The sequence below is a fragment of the Papio anubis genome, chromosome 17, assembly GCF_008728515.1.
Source record: "Papio anubis isolate 15944 chromosome 17, Panubis1.0, whole genome shotgun sequence".
Lineage (NCBI taxonomy): Eukaryota > Metazoa > Chordata > Mammalia > Primates > Cercopithecidae > Papio > Papio anubis.
The window spans coordinates 11,180,147-11,197,220 of NC_044992.1; the positions used below are offsets into that span (position 1 = coordinate 11,180,147).

Sequence of the window (17,074 nt, forward strand, 5' to 3'; positions counted from 1 at the left end):
TAAAGGACAGTTTCACTGGGTACACAATTGTGTTTATAGTTTTGCTTTCTTTTGGAAGTTATTTCATTATCTCCTACTCTCCAATGTTTCTTATAAGAAGCCAGTCATCATTTGAATCTTTGTTTCTCTATATGTAATGTGTTATTTATCTCAGGCTGATTTTACTAGATTCTTTTTTAATCTTTGATATTTTTTCAGCACAGCAATAATATTCCTAAGTTGGTTTTCATTGTGTTCTTCATGCTTGGAGTTTGTAAGTTTCTTGAAACTCTTTTTCACTAAATTTTGTGAAATTATGATGTTCTTATCTGCTAATTTCAATATCTATGTTATTTTCTGAGTCTATTTCCTTTCTCTTTTTTAATGGGACAGAAGTTTAATTTTCTCTCACATAAAATAGGTTTAATGAGTAGGCTTTCTAGGGTTAGTATGACAACTATGAAGTCAGAGACCTACCCAGATAATTTTCTGAATCTGATTTTAGTGACTGTTTACTCTCCTGGTTAAATGGCACATTTTTCTTCTTCTTTATATGTCTAGTAATTTTTTATTATGTGCTAGACATGTTAGAGGCCACTTAAATGCCACTTGAGAATCCGGATTTTTTTTCTTTAAAGAGTTTGATTTTTGTTTTGGCAGGCCACTAATTTACTGGTAGATCACTTTGATCCTGTTGAGGCTCACTTTTTAAGGGTCTAAAGAGGACTTACTCTGGGATCAAGCAGTTCTAACTTATGGTGTTTCCAGGGTCTCAACTGAATTCCTGGGTTATCTGCAAGGTTGCTTCATTATTTCTGATAAAACCCTAACATCTTCCAACACTATATGGCCTACATAATTTCCATTCAGCTTAGAGCTCCTCTGCAACTATTCTTACCAGGTCTTACAGAGCCTTGCTCTAAACATATGTAGCTGATCCCTCAGTCAGACTCAAGAGGACCCAGCCACTACAGCAGCACCAAACTCCAAATTCTGTCGTCTCTGCCTATCAGCAGGGATGCTGTAACTAAGCTCCACTAACCTATGCCATAGTTTGAAAAGGGCTTTTGGGTAGAAAGCCAGGTGGTGGTGCGGCTCACTTTGAGTAAGTCCCTTCTTTCAAAGATCACATTGTTCTTTCTGTTATCCTGTTACCTGTTCTGTCTGTTATCCAGTTACCCAAACAAATTAATTCTTTTATTATAATCAGTTCTATGTTTGTTTGAAGAAGAAGAGCAAGTACAATCTCACTCTCTTCTATTGTGGTTAAAATCAGAAACCTGAACTATTTCTTCCTACTTCATAGAATATTCCAACACGTTTGTTGCTTAGACTGCAATAGATTTGAGGCAGTAAACAAAGGTGAAAGATATAGACATTATATTGATAGCTTGACAGTCAGAAAAGATAGAACAATTATACAAAGCAGTCATAAACACTAGCCGTGATTTAACGTGGAAGCAAACAAGCATACGCATCTTAACACCTGATAGCAACTCTGTCTTGTCATGGTGTTGTGATTTGCATGATGATGGACTTTAAGTCATGAAGAACATCTTAAGTCTACTTAGGAAAGAAAGGTGTAGGTATTGCATCTTAGAAATGGTAGAGTTATGTTACCTAAAAGCAGGATCATGAGACTGTTTAAATCTGGGGGGATTTATAACATGGCAGTACATCCTGAAGGGATAAATATGAGTCATCTAGAAGAGTTGCTTCTGCAAGTTAGTTCCTGCTTTCTCTGAAGATATTAGATAACTGGAAAGTTACTGTAAAAAGTGTTAATACTGCAAATGACAAAGAGTAAATGGGATGTCTGTACTTGGCATTGCTGAGCATTTAGGCTTCCTTTCCTTGAAGCCCAAACCTTGTTACCATGGGATGTTTGGGTGCCAATAGGTCAAGAGTATATCATGTAAAAGAGCAGGCAGGGAGGAATGAGGGGGGAGAGAGAGAGCGAGAGAGAGAGAGAGCACAACATTTTTTATTTATTTGTATGCATTTTCTAAATCATTCAGTAGTATTGAATGCCACCTGCAAAACACTTCAGCTCATTTCTAAGAATTAACCAGAAAATGCTTTGCTTCTTTGAACCTGAAATTTTTATTAAACCTTGAATCTTAATACTGTCTACCCTTAGAATTCCTTCCTCTGCCTACCCTGACTTCTGCCCTGATGCAGCTTCCTCTACAGTATATCAACCAGCACTTAGGAAGCACACACACTGCATCCATCAGCATTGCTTCTGAGAAGCTGGGCCAACCCCATCCTCCTTCCTCAGGGACAGGTTGACCCCTATATTCCCGTCATGGACTAACTTTGCCTTCCTTTCAATCAATGGTAATACTCGTTAGGCAGAGTGGATTTGATACACATGTAACAGCAAATCCTCCACAAGAGAATTTTTTTCTCCATGTGTTGTTTTTATTTTGACTGTTGATTACCAGTTCTTTCATGCTATTAAACAAGGTTTACATCCTTTCTTCTTCCTTTTATAGGAAAACCTGGGTCTATTTTCCGCAGACCCAACCTCCAATAGCTGGAAGACATATGTTAACTCTATTGACAACATGTTGCTGAATGGATTCTTTCTTGCCATTGAGTGCTCCCTCAAGTATCTCCTGGAAAATACTGGTACTTACTGGCTTATGGATGTGGGTTATTATTGGAAAGATAATGACAGTAACATTTGTTGAATTATATTGAAGAGCAGCTGAGTGCTCTGTGACTTTTCCCAAAACGTTGTAGACTTTTTGTGAATGATGCACAGGAAAATAGAAAAGGTACCGAACTTCTAAATTGTTCAAAGACAAAGACTTCTGATGCTTAAAATTAGATAATAAACCAGGCTGTAAGATAGTGACGCACATAGCAAAAGCATAAAAGCGAATTCACTCGAAATCAAGCTTCAGTAAAGAGGAGTGACCAAGTTAAGAAGCAGGAAGCACTGTTAGTAATGAAGGCAGAAGGCTTCATCCAAGCTTGACTTATGGCAATGGGTGGGGGACATTCTGTGCCTTCAAGCTTCATGTGCTTTATCTCTGTAGCCTTTTGAGAACACAAGGAGATTGTGTCCACCAGGTTAAATGGAAGAAACAGAAGTTTTTCTGAGTAAAAGAGTCACACAAGAAGTAGGGGAGGAGGTAATTTTCAGAAGAAAAAGAAATGTGTAGAACAGAATGGGCATTCTTTGAAGCTTTTAAAAAATAGTTAAAGGCTTTGAATTTGTAGTGGATAAACTGGGATAAGGTACACAGAGTGAAAGATACAGAAAGGGCTAACCTTGACTAGTAAATGATGAGATCGACAGGGCAGAAGAGTTCAGGACTAAAAGTTGAATTAAACCTTCACATTCTGGCAGATTCTGAGTTGCTTAGCAAAGAGCCTATAGAAGGATTTGTCAAGATGGAAAGGCAGAGGTAAATATTTTGAAGCTAGAGGATGGAAGTCAGATGAGAGTTTTTAAAACTCAAGGATCGAAATGAAATACTGATGTAAAATAAATAGTCCAAGGCCAGTGTCCAGATATCCAGCCCATAAAAAAGACTACCTGTAGACACCTAGGTTGAGAATCCAGAGAGAAGCAAGGCCCAACGCTGAGTGTAGCCCCAGTGGCCATCCCCATGGTCTTGATAGGTAGAATGGGTGAGGTGTGAGGCATGGTCTTTGCTTGCAGGATACAGGGGTGCTCCAAACTAAGGAAATCAACAATAGGACTCAGGAAACCCAGCATAGTTAGCAACGTAGGAGATCATCTTCTGGAGCCTGGGAGCAACAAGCCAATGGGGCATGGAATACGGGCACCAAGTCTGCACAACTGGCTCCTATGGACCAGCACTGGTGGTCTTCTCCTTAGTGAACTGACCAAGTCTCCTCTAATGCTGGAGGTTCGGGGGCTTCATCACTAAGCTCTCCGTAGAGAATCTGGGAAGACACCCCAGCCATACTTGGGTGCAGGCAATGCATTGGAAATGGTGCCTAGATGACTCCATCCTTGACCAATGGCTCTCTGGTTCTCCTGATCTGGACTATCTCATGTGCCATGTGCCCACCTGTGGGAAGGACAGAGTGGGACCAGGGGATGGAGAAAAGAGATGGCAGTCTTTCTCCAAGATTATCAAAGTTTCCTTCCCTTTGTGGAAATAGGAGGACAGAGGAACACATTTTCTTCACAACATAGAGGCCCTTCAAATTCTCCTTTGAAAGGGCAGGAGCTGAATTTATCAGCTGCCTGATCTGAAGCACTATAGATAAAATTTAAAAGACACTGGTTATCTAAGGGGAAGTAAAGGAGCCTAAAGGGGCCTCTGAGAAGAAAATCATGGTGACCCCTTGCAGTGGCTCAGTTAAGTGGCTTTTTCATCCTAGGTCCACCTTACCATTTTGTCTACTTGTGTCAATAAATGAGGATAAGGCCCTGGAAAATGGTAGCGTCACAGGATGGAAGGAACCTATCCACCAAACTGGAACATTCACCTTGGACTGTTAACCTGCAGGAGAGTAGACTTCTTTGACCTTTGGAGTCCAGAGCAGAGCAGGGGTTTCTATGACATTGTTGAGGGCATTCCTAAGGTTTGGGTTGGTCTCCCTGTCATCTCTCAACCCAAACCCTGCATAGGTTATATGCTTCCCACTCAATGGAGAAATGTCCCTCCTCCTCTTACCTAGTAAAATGATTTACATGCACCAAGATTGTGGAACCAGGACAATCTGCTTTGGATGATAATTACATTGGTGTTACATCCAGTGTAGAGATTACAGTCCCATGTCAACATATGGGGCAAAAAATCTCATATAGTTAAAACATTCTTTCAAGTCTTTTGAATTCTGTAAACCATATGCAACCTTATCTATTAATTTATAAGTACATAATATGTATATTAATGCAGAATATGTCATGAGTACATATAGCAAATTATAGGTGATTTTATAAGCTATACTATTTTATAAACTTATAGTAGTTTTTATAAACTATACCATTTTATAAACTTACAGTAGTATAATTACTTTGTTATTGGTAAACTTATGTTCCCTTAAGTTAAATATTGGGAGTCTGCTGAGTCCAATCTTGTGTTCCCTTAAGTTAAATATTGGGACTCTCCCGAGTCCAGTAATGTGAATTTGTCATCCCTCCAGTTCTGAAGGCAAGCCCTATTCTTACATATTTTGAGTATACTGCAGTATTTTACTTAGGGTGAATGGCTAAGCTGTAGTAACAAAAACACCATCAACAATATGGTTTCAAGGACAGAGAAGTCTACCCCTGAAAGAAAGAGTCGAAGGTGAGTGTCCCAGTTTGGTGGGTAGGTTCCTTCTGTCCTGTGGCTCCACCATTCTTCAGGGCCTTGTCCTCATTTCTGTGGTTGAGCTGACTCACTGCCATGTCCAGGCTATAGTCTGGTAGAGGAGAAAGAGACTGAGTACAGAGAAGGGTCACCTGCAGTCTCAAGAGTCCCAGCCCACGAGTGGCACCATCATGTTGTCCTACATCCACTGGTGAGGAAATTTCATTGCCACACCTGTCTGCAAGCAGGGCTGGGAAATCTGGTCAAATCCCAGTTATTACTCTATTTCAAGGGAAGAAGACAACAATGGATTTCAGTGAACAGTCTCTGCCACCCACAGTATTCAGCCCATAACAGGCTCCTAAATTTAACTACAATTGAAAAGTCATATAAAAATAAGTGGTTATCGATAAAAATTTCAAGCATATATCTTGTACCTGGAACATCTTGCTCTGCGTTGTATTTTGATTTAAATTTAGCAAGGCAAGTTGACCTAGTAAGTAATCAGGGATTTGTTAATTATTCATACTGTTTTTAAAATTTTTATCACTACAGGACCACAGCAATAAATTAAGTTATTTCTTAGAAAAGGATAAGGAGCAAAATAGGCAGAATTGTAATTTCTCTTTGTGGTTCGTGTCTGTATATCATTGACAAGCCTGCCCCCGTTCACCTAGAGTGATCAGTGGAATGACATGGCTTGTGCCTAGGAAGAAATCAGCTGCTTCCAAGAAATGGGCTTTGAAAAATCAACCTCTTCTCGGCTGGGCACAGTGGCTCATGCCTGTAATCCCAGCACTTTGGGAGGCTGAGGTGGGTGAATCACGAAGTCAGGAGTTTGAGACCAGCCTGGCCAACATGGTGAAACCCCATTTCTACTAAAAATACAAAAATTAGCCAGGTGCAGTGGCACGTGCCTGTAGTCCCGGGTACTCAGGAGGCTGTGGCAGAAGAATCGCTTGAACCCGGGGGGTGGAGGTTGCAGTGAGCTGAGATTGTGCCACTGCACTCCAGCCTGGGTGACAGAGCCAGACTGCATCTCAAAAAAAAAAAAAAAAAAAAAAAAAATCAATCTCTTTTCAACCAGAGGCTGGACTGTCGCCCAAGAGGCATTTGAGAATGTGGAAGGGGAGAGGCTTGGGCTGATCTGTCACTAGGATGTGCTCCGTGAAGACAAGCAAAGTAAATATCCTGGAGTACCCAGGAGAGCCCTGCACCAGAATTGGCCTATTCAAATGTCAGTGGTTCCCCCATTGCACTGCAAGACTATCACCCTCACATTGTATGGGATGTAAACAAATTTTACATTTCCGTTTTCCTACAGTCTAGCAACTTATCTAAAGGAAAGCATTGGTCTGGATGCTTTTAAAACAGTCCTCTACTTTGTCCATTTTATCCATTCTTTGTTTTGTTTGCTTGTTTTCCGTGTTTTTCAGAGTGTAAGGCAGGACTTACCCCAATATTTGAAGCACAACTGAGTCTAGCCATCCCAGACCTAGTTTTCTATCCGTCTCTGGAGTCTGGCGTGAAGGGGGGTTTCTATGACATTGTCGAGGGTCTCATCACCAGCATTTTTAGGATATCATCTCTGGTGCCACGGCTTTCCCCACAAAACGGCTCTCCTCACTATCAGGTACTGGAGCTGCAGCCATCCTGCCCTCCAACTGTGTCCTCTCCAGCTGAATCTCAAACTTCCTGCCACGCACTGGTATAACCTGCCTACCATTGTCTCGCTTCCGCAGGTCGACCTGGACGGTATGCCAGATTTGGCAAACCTGCGGCACACGCTCATGGAGAGAGTCCAGAGAATGATGGGCCTCTGCTGTGGCTATCGGAGCACCTTCAGCCAGTATTCACACCTCTATGTGGAGGACCAGAAGGAGGTTCTGGGTCAGTTTCTGCTGTACGGGCACATCCTCACTCTGGAGGAAATTGAAGACCATGTGGAAGACGGTATCCCAGAGAACCCTCCCCTCCTTTCTCAGTTTAAAGTGCAAATCGACTCCTACGAAACGCTCTATGAAGAGGTGTGCAGGCTGGAGCCCATCAAGGTGTTTGACAGCTGGATGAAAATTGATATTCGACCCTTTAAGGCATCCCTGCTGAATATTATTAAGAGGTGGAGCCTCCTGTTCAAACAGCATCTTGTGGACCACGTCACTCAGAGGTACGACAGTTGTTTTCACTTTCTTCCAGCATGCTAGGCTGCGAGGAACACCGTGTTTTTAACCTTTTTTATATTTTTTCCCCTATGGATATGTTGGTTAAATTAAAAATTAAGACAGCTGGTTAGAGGTTCTAGACTTGCAGACATCATGGTAACTTAAGTCCTGCCCTTTTCTTTGTTCACCAGAGAAGCCCTCTTTGTTTTGTTTTCCGTTTGACATCCAGTGTGTGAAAGGCAAGTGGTTAAGTGGTAAGGAATATTAGAGACAATAATAGGAGGTCCAAGCTCCCTTCACCGCTCCATGCCATCTCTTTAAACTTGGGAAGCAGAGGGTATCTGATGGGCCTCTTTGTTTTACTTCTACCTCTTACTCCTTGTCTCAGATTATCCAGCTGGGCAATGTGGACATCACTAAAACCCTGTGCTCCTCACTGCCTGTCTGTGCCATTCTCACCATGCAACAGGCTGGATATGAAATTCTGTCTGTCCTACTGTGACCTAGACCACCCAGCCCAGCACTAGGCTCTCTAAGCCAGAGCATCATCCTCTGAATGAACAATCCATGTGGTCAACAGTCCCCTGGTCACTTTACCTTGAACTGGTCCCCAGAGACACACCACAATTAGAATCTTGACCCCCCATCTCAGAATCCCACTGGGGACCACCAGTCCCTCCGCACAGTGCTCACCCTTTGGAGTGCTGGACGACACTGCAGGGAGGTCAGCCTGACCCCTCCTCAGTTTAGTGCTGGTTTTACTTAATGCTGCCAAGGCCTTGCTCCATGATCTGGAGCCATAGACAGAAAGAAAATGGCAACATCAAGAATTTTATCTATCTACAAATAAACTTTAAGAGACTTTCCAAGGATAATGTTTGACTACCCTAGGAAACCCCAAGAACGCTCTGTGGGAATTTTTTTTTTTTTTTTTTTGAGACGGAGTTTTGCTCTCGTTGCCAAGGCTGGAGTGCAATGGTGTGATCTTGGCTCACCGCAACCTCTGCCTCCCGGGTTCAAGCGATTCTCCTACCTCAGCGTCCTGAGTAGCTGGGTTTACAGGCATGTGCCACCATGCCTGGCTAATTTTGTACTTTTAGTAGAGAAGAGGTTTCTCTGTTGATCAGGCTGCTATCGAACTCCTGACCTCGGGTGATGCGGCTGCCTTGGCCTCCAAAAGTGCTGGGATTACAGGTGTGAGCCACCATGCCCAGCAGGGGATGTTTTAAATAGGGCTTTCTGGGTATTATTCCACATTCATGAAAGCTTTTCTGCCCTGAGGAACTCAGAGGCAAGAAGAGGAAATGCTGGTGGGTGGTAGGACTGTGACAGATGCCCCAGGATGGAGCACTGTTGGAGGGGACAGCTGCTTTGTGGTCCCTCTCCATTGCTAGGTCTGGTAATCCAAGGATAACCAGCATGTTTCAAAATGCAGATTTTATCATTCAGGCACAGCAAGGCCATAGAGCAGCAGATGACTCCCATAAAAAGATAGATTATTACTCATAGTTCCCAGGAGGACAGTGTACAGCAGATAGATTATTACTCACAGTTCCCAGGAGAACGGTGTATGGCATGCCACACAGGGCCACACAGGGGAGCTCCAGGGTCCATCAGGAGGCAGAAGGGGGCAGAGAATACAGGCAGGAGCCTTTTTTGTGATTTCTGTGGAAAGGAATAGATGAGTCATGGCAAGCAGGCTCAGGATTGGTGAGTTTGAACATTTCAGCACCTCTGGGGCATAGAGACTATTCCAAATTGTCTGGGACCTGGCCTTGGGCTGATTAGGGCAGGGGGATAATGACCCAGATTGTGAAAGCCCCACAGAGGAGGTGGTTGGACTCTGGAATGGTTGGTTTGCATATGAAAGATGCGCTCACGGGCCAGCCACTGCTGTCTCAAGGAATTGCTCAGCCCTGCATGAGGAAGTCCCTCCAGAGTTTCTAAGACCCCAGATGTGAAAAGATCAAAAACACATGGTTGATACAGGACGTGGTAACAGCAGCTGCCACGGGCATCAACCAGTTAGGCTTCAAAGGATCTAATGGGGTTGGTTTAACAGGATAAGCACACAGTAGAGAAATTAGGAGGCTTGACTTTGTGTCCTTGAAACCCTGTTTCCTCACCTCTGAAAGAAGACAGCCCAACTGAATTATTCTAAGGTGCCTTCCGTCTTCCAGCTTTAACAGTTGGTGATTCTAAAAACTGGCTATTGTGCTACACTTTAGGAGAAGGTTTTATTGCATTCTGGAGGATTAGATAAAATAGAAATAATTAAAAATTATTATTGTCTCCTCTGTGCCATGTAATTATGTGATTTCCACCTTTCCTTAATAGGTCAGGATGAATCCCAACTTGCACTGCATTTTAGATACTTCATTCACTGCCAGAAGTCCAACCCCCTTTTGTTACATAAACTCTCATCTCGTTCAGCTCTTCCTGCCCTGATCTTACTCAACCCCTACCTGCACTTGCAAAGCTTTTCTATGCCCTTGCAGCAGACCTCAGGATCTTACAGCAGCAAATGTCCACTGTCCCCTTCATCTTGTCTCATCACCGTTTTGCTCCAACTGAAACCTGGCTCTCTTCTGAGGACACTGCTTCCCTTCCAGCCCTCCCAAGTGGAGGCTGACTTTTCTCCTATATCCCTCTTACCAATGGGCCTGCAGGTGGGTGAGGTGTGGTTGCTCTTCAGTGCTGCTTCCAGACCATTTCACCACCATCCTCCCTCAAAATCACCAGCTCCCCTGACGTGAATTCTCAGACAACACCAACTGCACTCTGCCTTGCTGCCATCACCCACCAAGCCATTAGTCCCTCTTCCTCACCAGTGTAGATCTTAGCGTCTGGCTCAAAGATTTCCCTTCCCACTTTCTGCTGATAGTCACCGGCCATGACCCATCCTCCACAGAATCTCCATCAGACTGGCTCTTATGTTGTTGATCTTCTCCCTCCGATGCCCTTCCCTCTGCCATACCTCTGCTACCCACATCTCTTCCGTATTCTCAGTGGGGCTCAGAGAATGATGGGGAAGTAATTGCTCTGCCTTCAGAAGCTCAGGTGGAAGCATTCCACTGCCTGACCTCCACCTGTTATCTTTCCGCCTCACTTACTTAGCAACACTGCCACACAGAATTCTTCAACCCATCAGGATTTCCAATTCATTGACTCCCCTGCTTTCTCAGAGTCTCTCATCCTTGGTCCCTATTCCCTCCCGTTCCCACCTTGTAAAACCCTGACTGTTTAAACTCAGTGCTCCACACCTGCTCCTGAGCAATTCATCCCTGACGAAGCAAAATCAAACCAGTCTAATGACTAGTCCTACATTTCATTTGTGAACATAAAATTCAGTAGGCCCTTCACATTTTCCTAAATACTTCCCAGTTCTCTCAGACTTCTGTTTCCTTCAAATATCTTCTCTACTTTTATGACTTGGCTTCTCATTTCACTGAGAAATTAGTATCAATCATGAGATAACTAATTCACGTTTTCACTGACAAATCTACCAACATGCCTGCATTTGAAGCTGGATGTTCAACCACCTCACCTGTGACTGTGGATAAGCTGTCCTTGCTTTTCTAAGTTCAAACTCTTTCCTCTCACCTTAGGACTTACCTTCTTAAATATTTCCTATCTCCAACATTATCAATTATTTCCGTTACATGTTCTTAATACCATGTAAGCATATTGTGATATTTGACACACTGGAAAAGAGAAAGGAGCGTGATCCCACAAGTCCTTCCAGCTACAACACATTTTTTTGTATGCACTCCTTTACAGCAAAATTTCTCAAAAGATGTGTTTTTATATATATATATATATATATATTTATTTTTTTTTTGGTTCTTCACCTCCCATTCTCTCTCTACAAAAAGTTTTATGATGAAATATAACATACATACAATTTAGAGAACAATATTAAAGAGAATATGTGAATTTGTGAATTTGCATCATCCAGCTAAGAAACAGAACATTGGCTATATTTTAAAGTTTAAATCCTTCTCCCTCCTTGTAAGATGTTGCTAGTGCCCTAAATGTGACATAATCCTTTCCATGCTTTTCTTCATTGCTTTGTGTGTGTGTGTGTGTGTGTGTGTGTATGGATATATACACATGTGTATGCATATGGATGTATACATATATGTATGCATACACACATACCTATATGGAGACTTGCATTAAAACTTTATAAAAATGAAATATTATTGTATGCCATATATTCTTCTGTGTTCTATTTCTTTCACTCAGCATTATGTTTGAGATTTATCCAGGTTGAGAGTATAGCAGTAGTTTATTTTCACTGTGTACAGTATTCCCTTAGATTAATGTACCACAATGTATCTGTCCATTCCATAGTTGATGAACATTTGGGTTGTTTCCAGTGGTTTTGCTCTCTTCTAAGGACACTGCTTCCCTTTTAACAATGTGGCTATAAGTACTCTTATACGTAATCATGGAGTGGGCAAGCATTCCTCTAGGGTGTATACTTAAGAGCAGAATTGCTAAGTCAAAGAGTATGCACATAATACCAAGCTCCCTCCAAGGTAGAGACAGCCATGGGTGAAAGCTCTTACAGCCTAGCATCCTTCCCACCTCTTAGTATTGATAAATTGTTTAATCCTGGCCACTCTGGTGGGAGTGTAATAGTATCTCACTGTGGTAAATATTTTGCAGTACTCTGAGTATAAAAAGGTCCTCATCTTTTTATGTTTTTGGTGAGTCATTATGTTTCCTTTTCTCTGCCTATTCATATCTGTTCCTCATTTTTCTACTGGATTTTGTTTTTTCCTTTTTGAAATTATGATTAGGAATTACTTACATATTCTATATCTAGTCCTTTGCTATTGTATGTCTTACAAATGGAGTCTACCATTTTGTGACCTGTCTTTTCACTCCACTTATGGTATATTCTGATAAACGAATTCTTAATTTGTGTGGCCAAATGTGTCCAACTTTTCCCTTATGTTGTTCTTCTTTTGTCTTGTTAAATAAATCCTTTTTTTGCCTGGATATCCTAATGATACCCTACTGTATTCTCTTCTAAACATGTTAAAATTTTTTCTTTCAGATTAAATAGTCCCTTATCTAGCACTCATGAATATGAAGAAATCCTAATTACTGTAGCTTAGTAACAAATCTCAATATCTGGCAGGGCAGGTCTCCACCTGGATCATTTTCATCAAGAATATTCTGACAGTTCTTGGTTCTTACTATTTCATATAAATTTTAATCATCAGTTTGTAGAAGAAAAAAATCTGTTGCGATTTTAATTATATTTGTAGTGACTATAGATCAATTTGAGTAGAACTGATGATATTGAGTATTCTTGTCCAAGAACATATTATCTCTTTACTTATTTACATCCTTTTTATGTCTTTCAGTGAAATTTTGTAATCATTATCTTTAAAATTTTACATATTTTTATTCAAATATATTCCTCAGTATTTTGTTTTTTAGTTCCTAGTATAAATGATATTTTAAAATCGTATTTTCTGTAGAAAAGGAATTGATTTTGTACATTGATTTTGTATCTAGCCACCCTGCTAAATTAATTTAATAATTTTGACAATTCATCTGTACATTCTTTGGTGTTTGCTATGTACATAGTCATCATCTACAAATTTATGATACTTGTATTTCTTCTTCCTTCTCGGTCTTTATGCTTTATATCTCTATCTCTCATCTTACCACTCTAGCTAGGACTTCCAGTAGAATGTTGAATGAAAGTGGGGATAACACACATCTTAGTGTTGTCTCCGATCTTAAAAGGAGTGCTTTTTTTTTTTTTTTATTATTATTATACTTTAAGTTGTAGGGTATATGTGCATAACGCAGGTTTGTTACATATGTATACTTGTGCCATGTTGGTCTGCTGCACCCATCAACTCTCGCTATTTTACATCAGGTATAACTCCCAATGCAATCCCTCCCCCTCCCCCTCCCCCATGATAGGCCCCCGTGTGATGTTCCCTTCCTGGAGTCCAAGTGATTCTCATTGAACCAGTTCCCACCTATGAGTGAGAGAACATGCGGTGTTTGGTTTTCTGTTCTTGTGATAGTTTGCTGAGAATGATGGTTTCCCATTGCATCCATGTCCCTACAAGCGACGAAACTCATCCTTTTTTATGGCTGCATAGTTCCATGGTGTATAAAAGCTACATTTTCTTAATCCAATCTGTCACTGATGGACATTTGGGTTGATTCCAAGTCTTGTTATTAGAATAGTGCTGCAATAAACATACGGTGCATGTGTCTTTATAGCATAATTCTATAATCCTTTTGGGTATATCCCCAGTAATGGGATGGTTGGGTCATATGGTACATCTAGTTCTAGATCCTTGAGGAATCGCCCATAATTGCTTTCCTCCATAATGGTTGAACTAGTTTACATTCCCACCAACAGTAAAAGTGTTCCTATTTCTCCACATCCCTTCCAGCAGCACCTGTTGTTTCCTTGACTTTTAATGATCGCCATTCTAACTGGTGTGAGATGGTATCTCATTGTGGTTTTGATTTGCATTTCTCTGATGCACAGTGATGATGAGCATTTTTCATATGTCTGTTGGCTGTATGAATGTCTCTTTGAGAAATGTCTGTTCATATCCTTTGGCCCACTTTTTGGATGGGGTTATGGTTTTTTTCTTTGTAAATTTGTTTGAGTTCTTTGTATGGTTCTTGGATATTAGCCCTTTGTCAGATGAGTAGATTGCAAAAAATTTTCTCCCATTCTGTAGGTTGCCTGTTCACCTGGATGGTAGTTTCTTTTGCTGTGCAGAAGCTCTTAGTTTAATTAGATCCCATTTGTCAATTTTTAGCTTTGCTGCCGCTATTGGTGTTTTAGTGACATGAAGTCTTGCCCATGCCTATGTCCTGAATGGTACTACCTAGGTTTTCCTCTAGGATTTTATGGTATTAGGTCTAACATTTAAGTTCTAATCCATCTTGAATTAATTTTCGTGATAAGGAGTAAGGAAAGGATCCAGTTTCAGCTTTCTACTTATGGCTAGCCAATTTTCCAGCACCATTTATTAAATAGGGAATCCTTTCCCCATTTCTTGTTTTTCTCTAGGTTTGTCAAAGATCGATGGCTGTAGATGTGTGGTATTATTTCTGAGGATTCCCCATTCTGTTCCATTGGTCTATATCTCTGTTTTGGGTACCAGTACCATGCTGTTTTTGGTTACTGTAGCTTGTAGTATAGTTTGAAGTCAGGTATTTGATGCTTCCAGCTTTGTTCTTTTGACTTAGGATTGTCTTGAGATGCGGGTTTCTTTTGGTTCCATATGAACTTTTAAAGCAGTTTTTCCAATTCCCAGAAGAAACCTACTGGTAGCTTGATGGGGATGGCCACTGAATCTATGGGACTACCTTGGGCAGTATGGCCATTTTCACGATATTGATTCTTCCTATCCATGAGCATGGTATGTTCTTCCATTTGTTTGTGTCCCTTTTATTTCACTGAGCAGTGGTTTGTAGTTCCTTGAAGAGGTCCACATCCCTTGTAAGTTGGATTCCTAGGTATTTTATTCTCTTTTGAAGCAATTAGAATGGAAGTTCATTCATGATTTGGCTCTGTGTTTGTCTGTTATTGGTGTATAAGAATGCGTTTCTTGTGATTTTTGCACATTAATTTTGTATCCTGAGATTTTGCTGAAGTTGCTTATCAGCTTAAGGGAGATTTTGGGCTGAGACAATGGGTTAAATATACAATCATGTCATCTGCAAACAGGGACAATTTGACTTCTTCTTTCCTAACTTCGAATTCTGATTTCTCTTTGCCTAATTGCCCTAGCCAGAACTTCCAACAACACTATGTTGAATAGGAGCAGGAGAGGCATCCCTGTCTTGTGCCAGCTTTTCAAAGGAATTTTTCCAGTTTTGCCCATTCAGTATGATTGGCTGTGGTTTGTCATAAATAGCTCTTATTATTTTGAGGTAATGCTCCATCAATACCTTCAAATTCTATTGAGCATTTTTAGCATGAAGGGTTGCTTGAATTTTGTCAAAAGCCTTTTCTTGCATCTATTGAGATAATCATGGTTCTGTCTTGGTTCTGTTTATATGCTGGATTATGTTTATTGATTTTATGTATCGTTGAACTGTAGCCTTGCATCCCAGGGATGAAGCCCACTTGATCATGGTGATAAGCTTTGATGTGTTGTTGAATCCGGGGTTTGCCAGTATTTTATTGAGGATTTTGCATCGCATGTTCATCAGGGATATTGGTCTAAAATTCTCTTTTTGTTGTGTCTCTGCCAGGGCTTTGGTATCAGGATGATGTTGGCCCCCTAAATGAGTTAGGAGGACTTCTTTCTATTGGATTGGAACAGTTTCAGAAGGAAATGGTACCAACTCCTCCTTATACCTCTGGTAGAATTCAGCTGTGAATCCATCTGGTCCTGGACTTTTTGGTTGGTGGCTATTAATTATTGCCTCAATTTCAGAGCCTACTATTGGTCTATATTCAGGGATTCAACTTCTTCCTGGTTTAGTCTTGAAGAGTGTAAGTGTCCAGGAAATTATCCATTTCTTCTAGGTTTTCCAGTTTATTTTAAGGTAGAGGTGTTTATAGTATTCTCTGATGGTAGTTTGTATTTCTGTGGGGTCGGTGGTGATATCCCTTTATCAAGCTTTTAATTATACATTTGATTCTCTTCTTTCTCTCTTTCTTCTTTATTAGTCTTGCTAGTGGTCTGTCAATTTTGTTGATCTTTTCAAAACCAACTCCTGGATTCATTGATTTTTGGAGGGTTTTTTGTGTCTCTCATTCCTTCAGTTCTGCCTGATCTTAGTTATTTCTTTTGCCTTCTGCTAGCTTTCAATGTGTTTGTTTTGTTTAGTTCTTTAATTGCTATGTTAGAGTGTCAATTTTGATCTTTCCTGCTTTCTCTTGTGGGCATTTAGTGCTATAAATTTCCTCTACACACTGCTTTAAATGTGTCCCAGAGATTCTGGTATGTTGTATCTTTGTTCTCATTGGTTTCAAAGTTGAATATCTTTATTTCTGCCTTCATTTCAAGTATACCCAGTAGCCGGTTCAGGAGCAGGTTGTTCAGTTTCCATGTAGTTGAGCCGGTTTTGATTTTCGAGTTTCTTAGTCCTGGAGTTCTAGTTTGATTGCACTGTGGTCTGAGAGACAGTTTGTTATAATTTCCCTGTTCTTATACATTTGCTGAGGAGTGCTTTCATCTAATTATATGGTCAATTTTGGAGTAAGTACGATGTGGTGCTGAGAAGAATGTATATTCTGTTGATTTGGGGTGAGTTCTATAGATGTTTATTAGGTCTAAGCTATGCAGAGATGAGTTCAATTCTGGATATCCTTTAACTTTCTGTCTTGTTGATCTGTCTAATGTTGACAGTGGAGTGTTGAAGTTCCCATGATTATTGTATGAGTCTAAGTCTCTTTTGTAAGTCTCTAAGGACTTGCTTTATGAATCTGGGTGCTCCTGTATTGGGTGCATATACACTAGCATAGTTAGCTCTTCCTGTTGAATTGATCCCTACTCATTATGTAATGGCCTCTTTGTCTCTTTTTGATCTTTGATGGTTTAAAGTCTGTTTTATCAGAGACTAGGATTGCAACCCCTGCTTTTGTTCCCTCCATTTGCTTGGTAAATCTTCCTCCATCCCTTTTATTTTGAGCCT

General features: G+C 40.8%; 1 protein-coding gene across 1 annotated transcript in view; it reads left to right on the plus strand.

The window, feature by feature from the left end:
- The window catches only part of DNAH9 (dynein axonemal heavy chain 9), a 381,289-nt gene that overhangs the window by 62,710 nt on the left and 301,505 nt on the right, over positions 1-17,074 (plus strand). Inside the window, exons 15-17 of the mRNA XM_003912358.5 lie at positions 2,478-2,613; positions 6,701-6,897; positions 7,007-7,431. Coding sequence (XP_003912407.4) covers positions 2,478-2,613; positions 6,701-6,897; positions 7,007-7,431 — 758 coding nt within the window. The remainder of the gene's footprint in view (positions 1-2,477; positions 2,614-6,700; positions 6,898-7,006; positions 7,432-17,074) is intronic.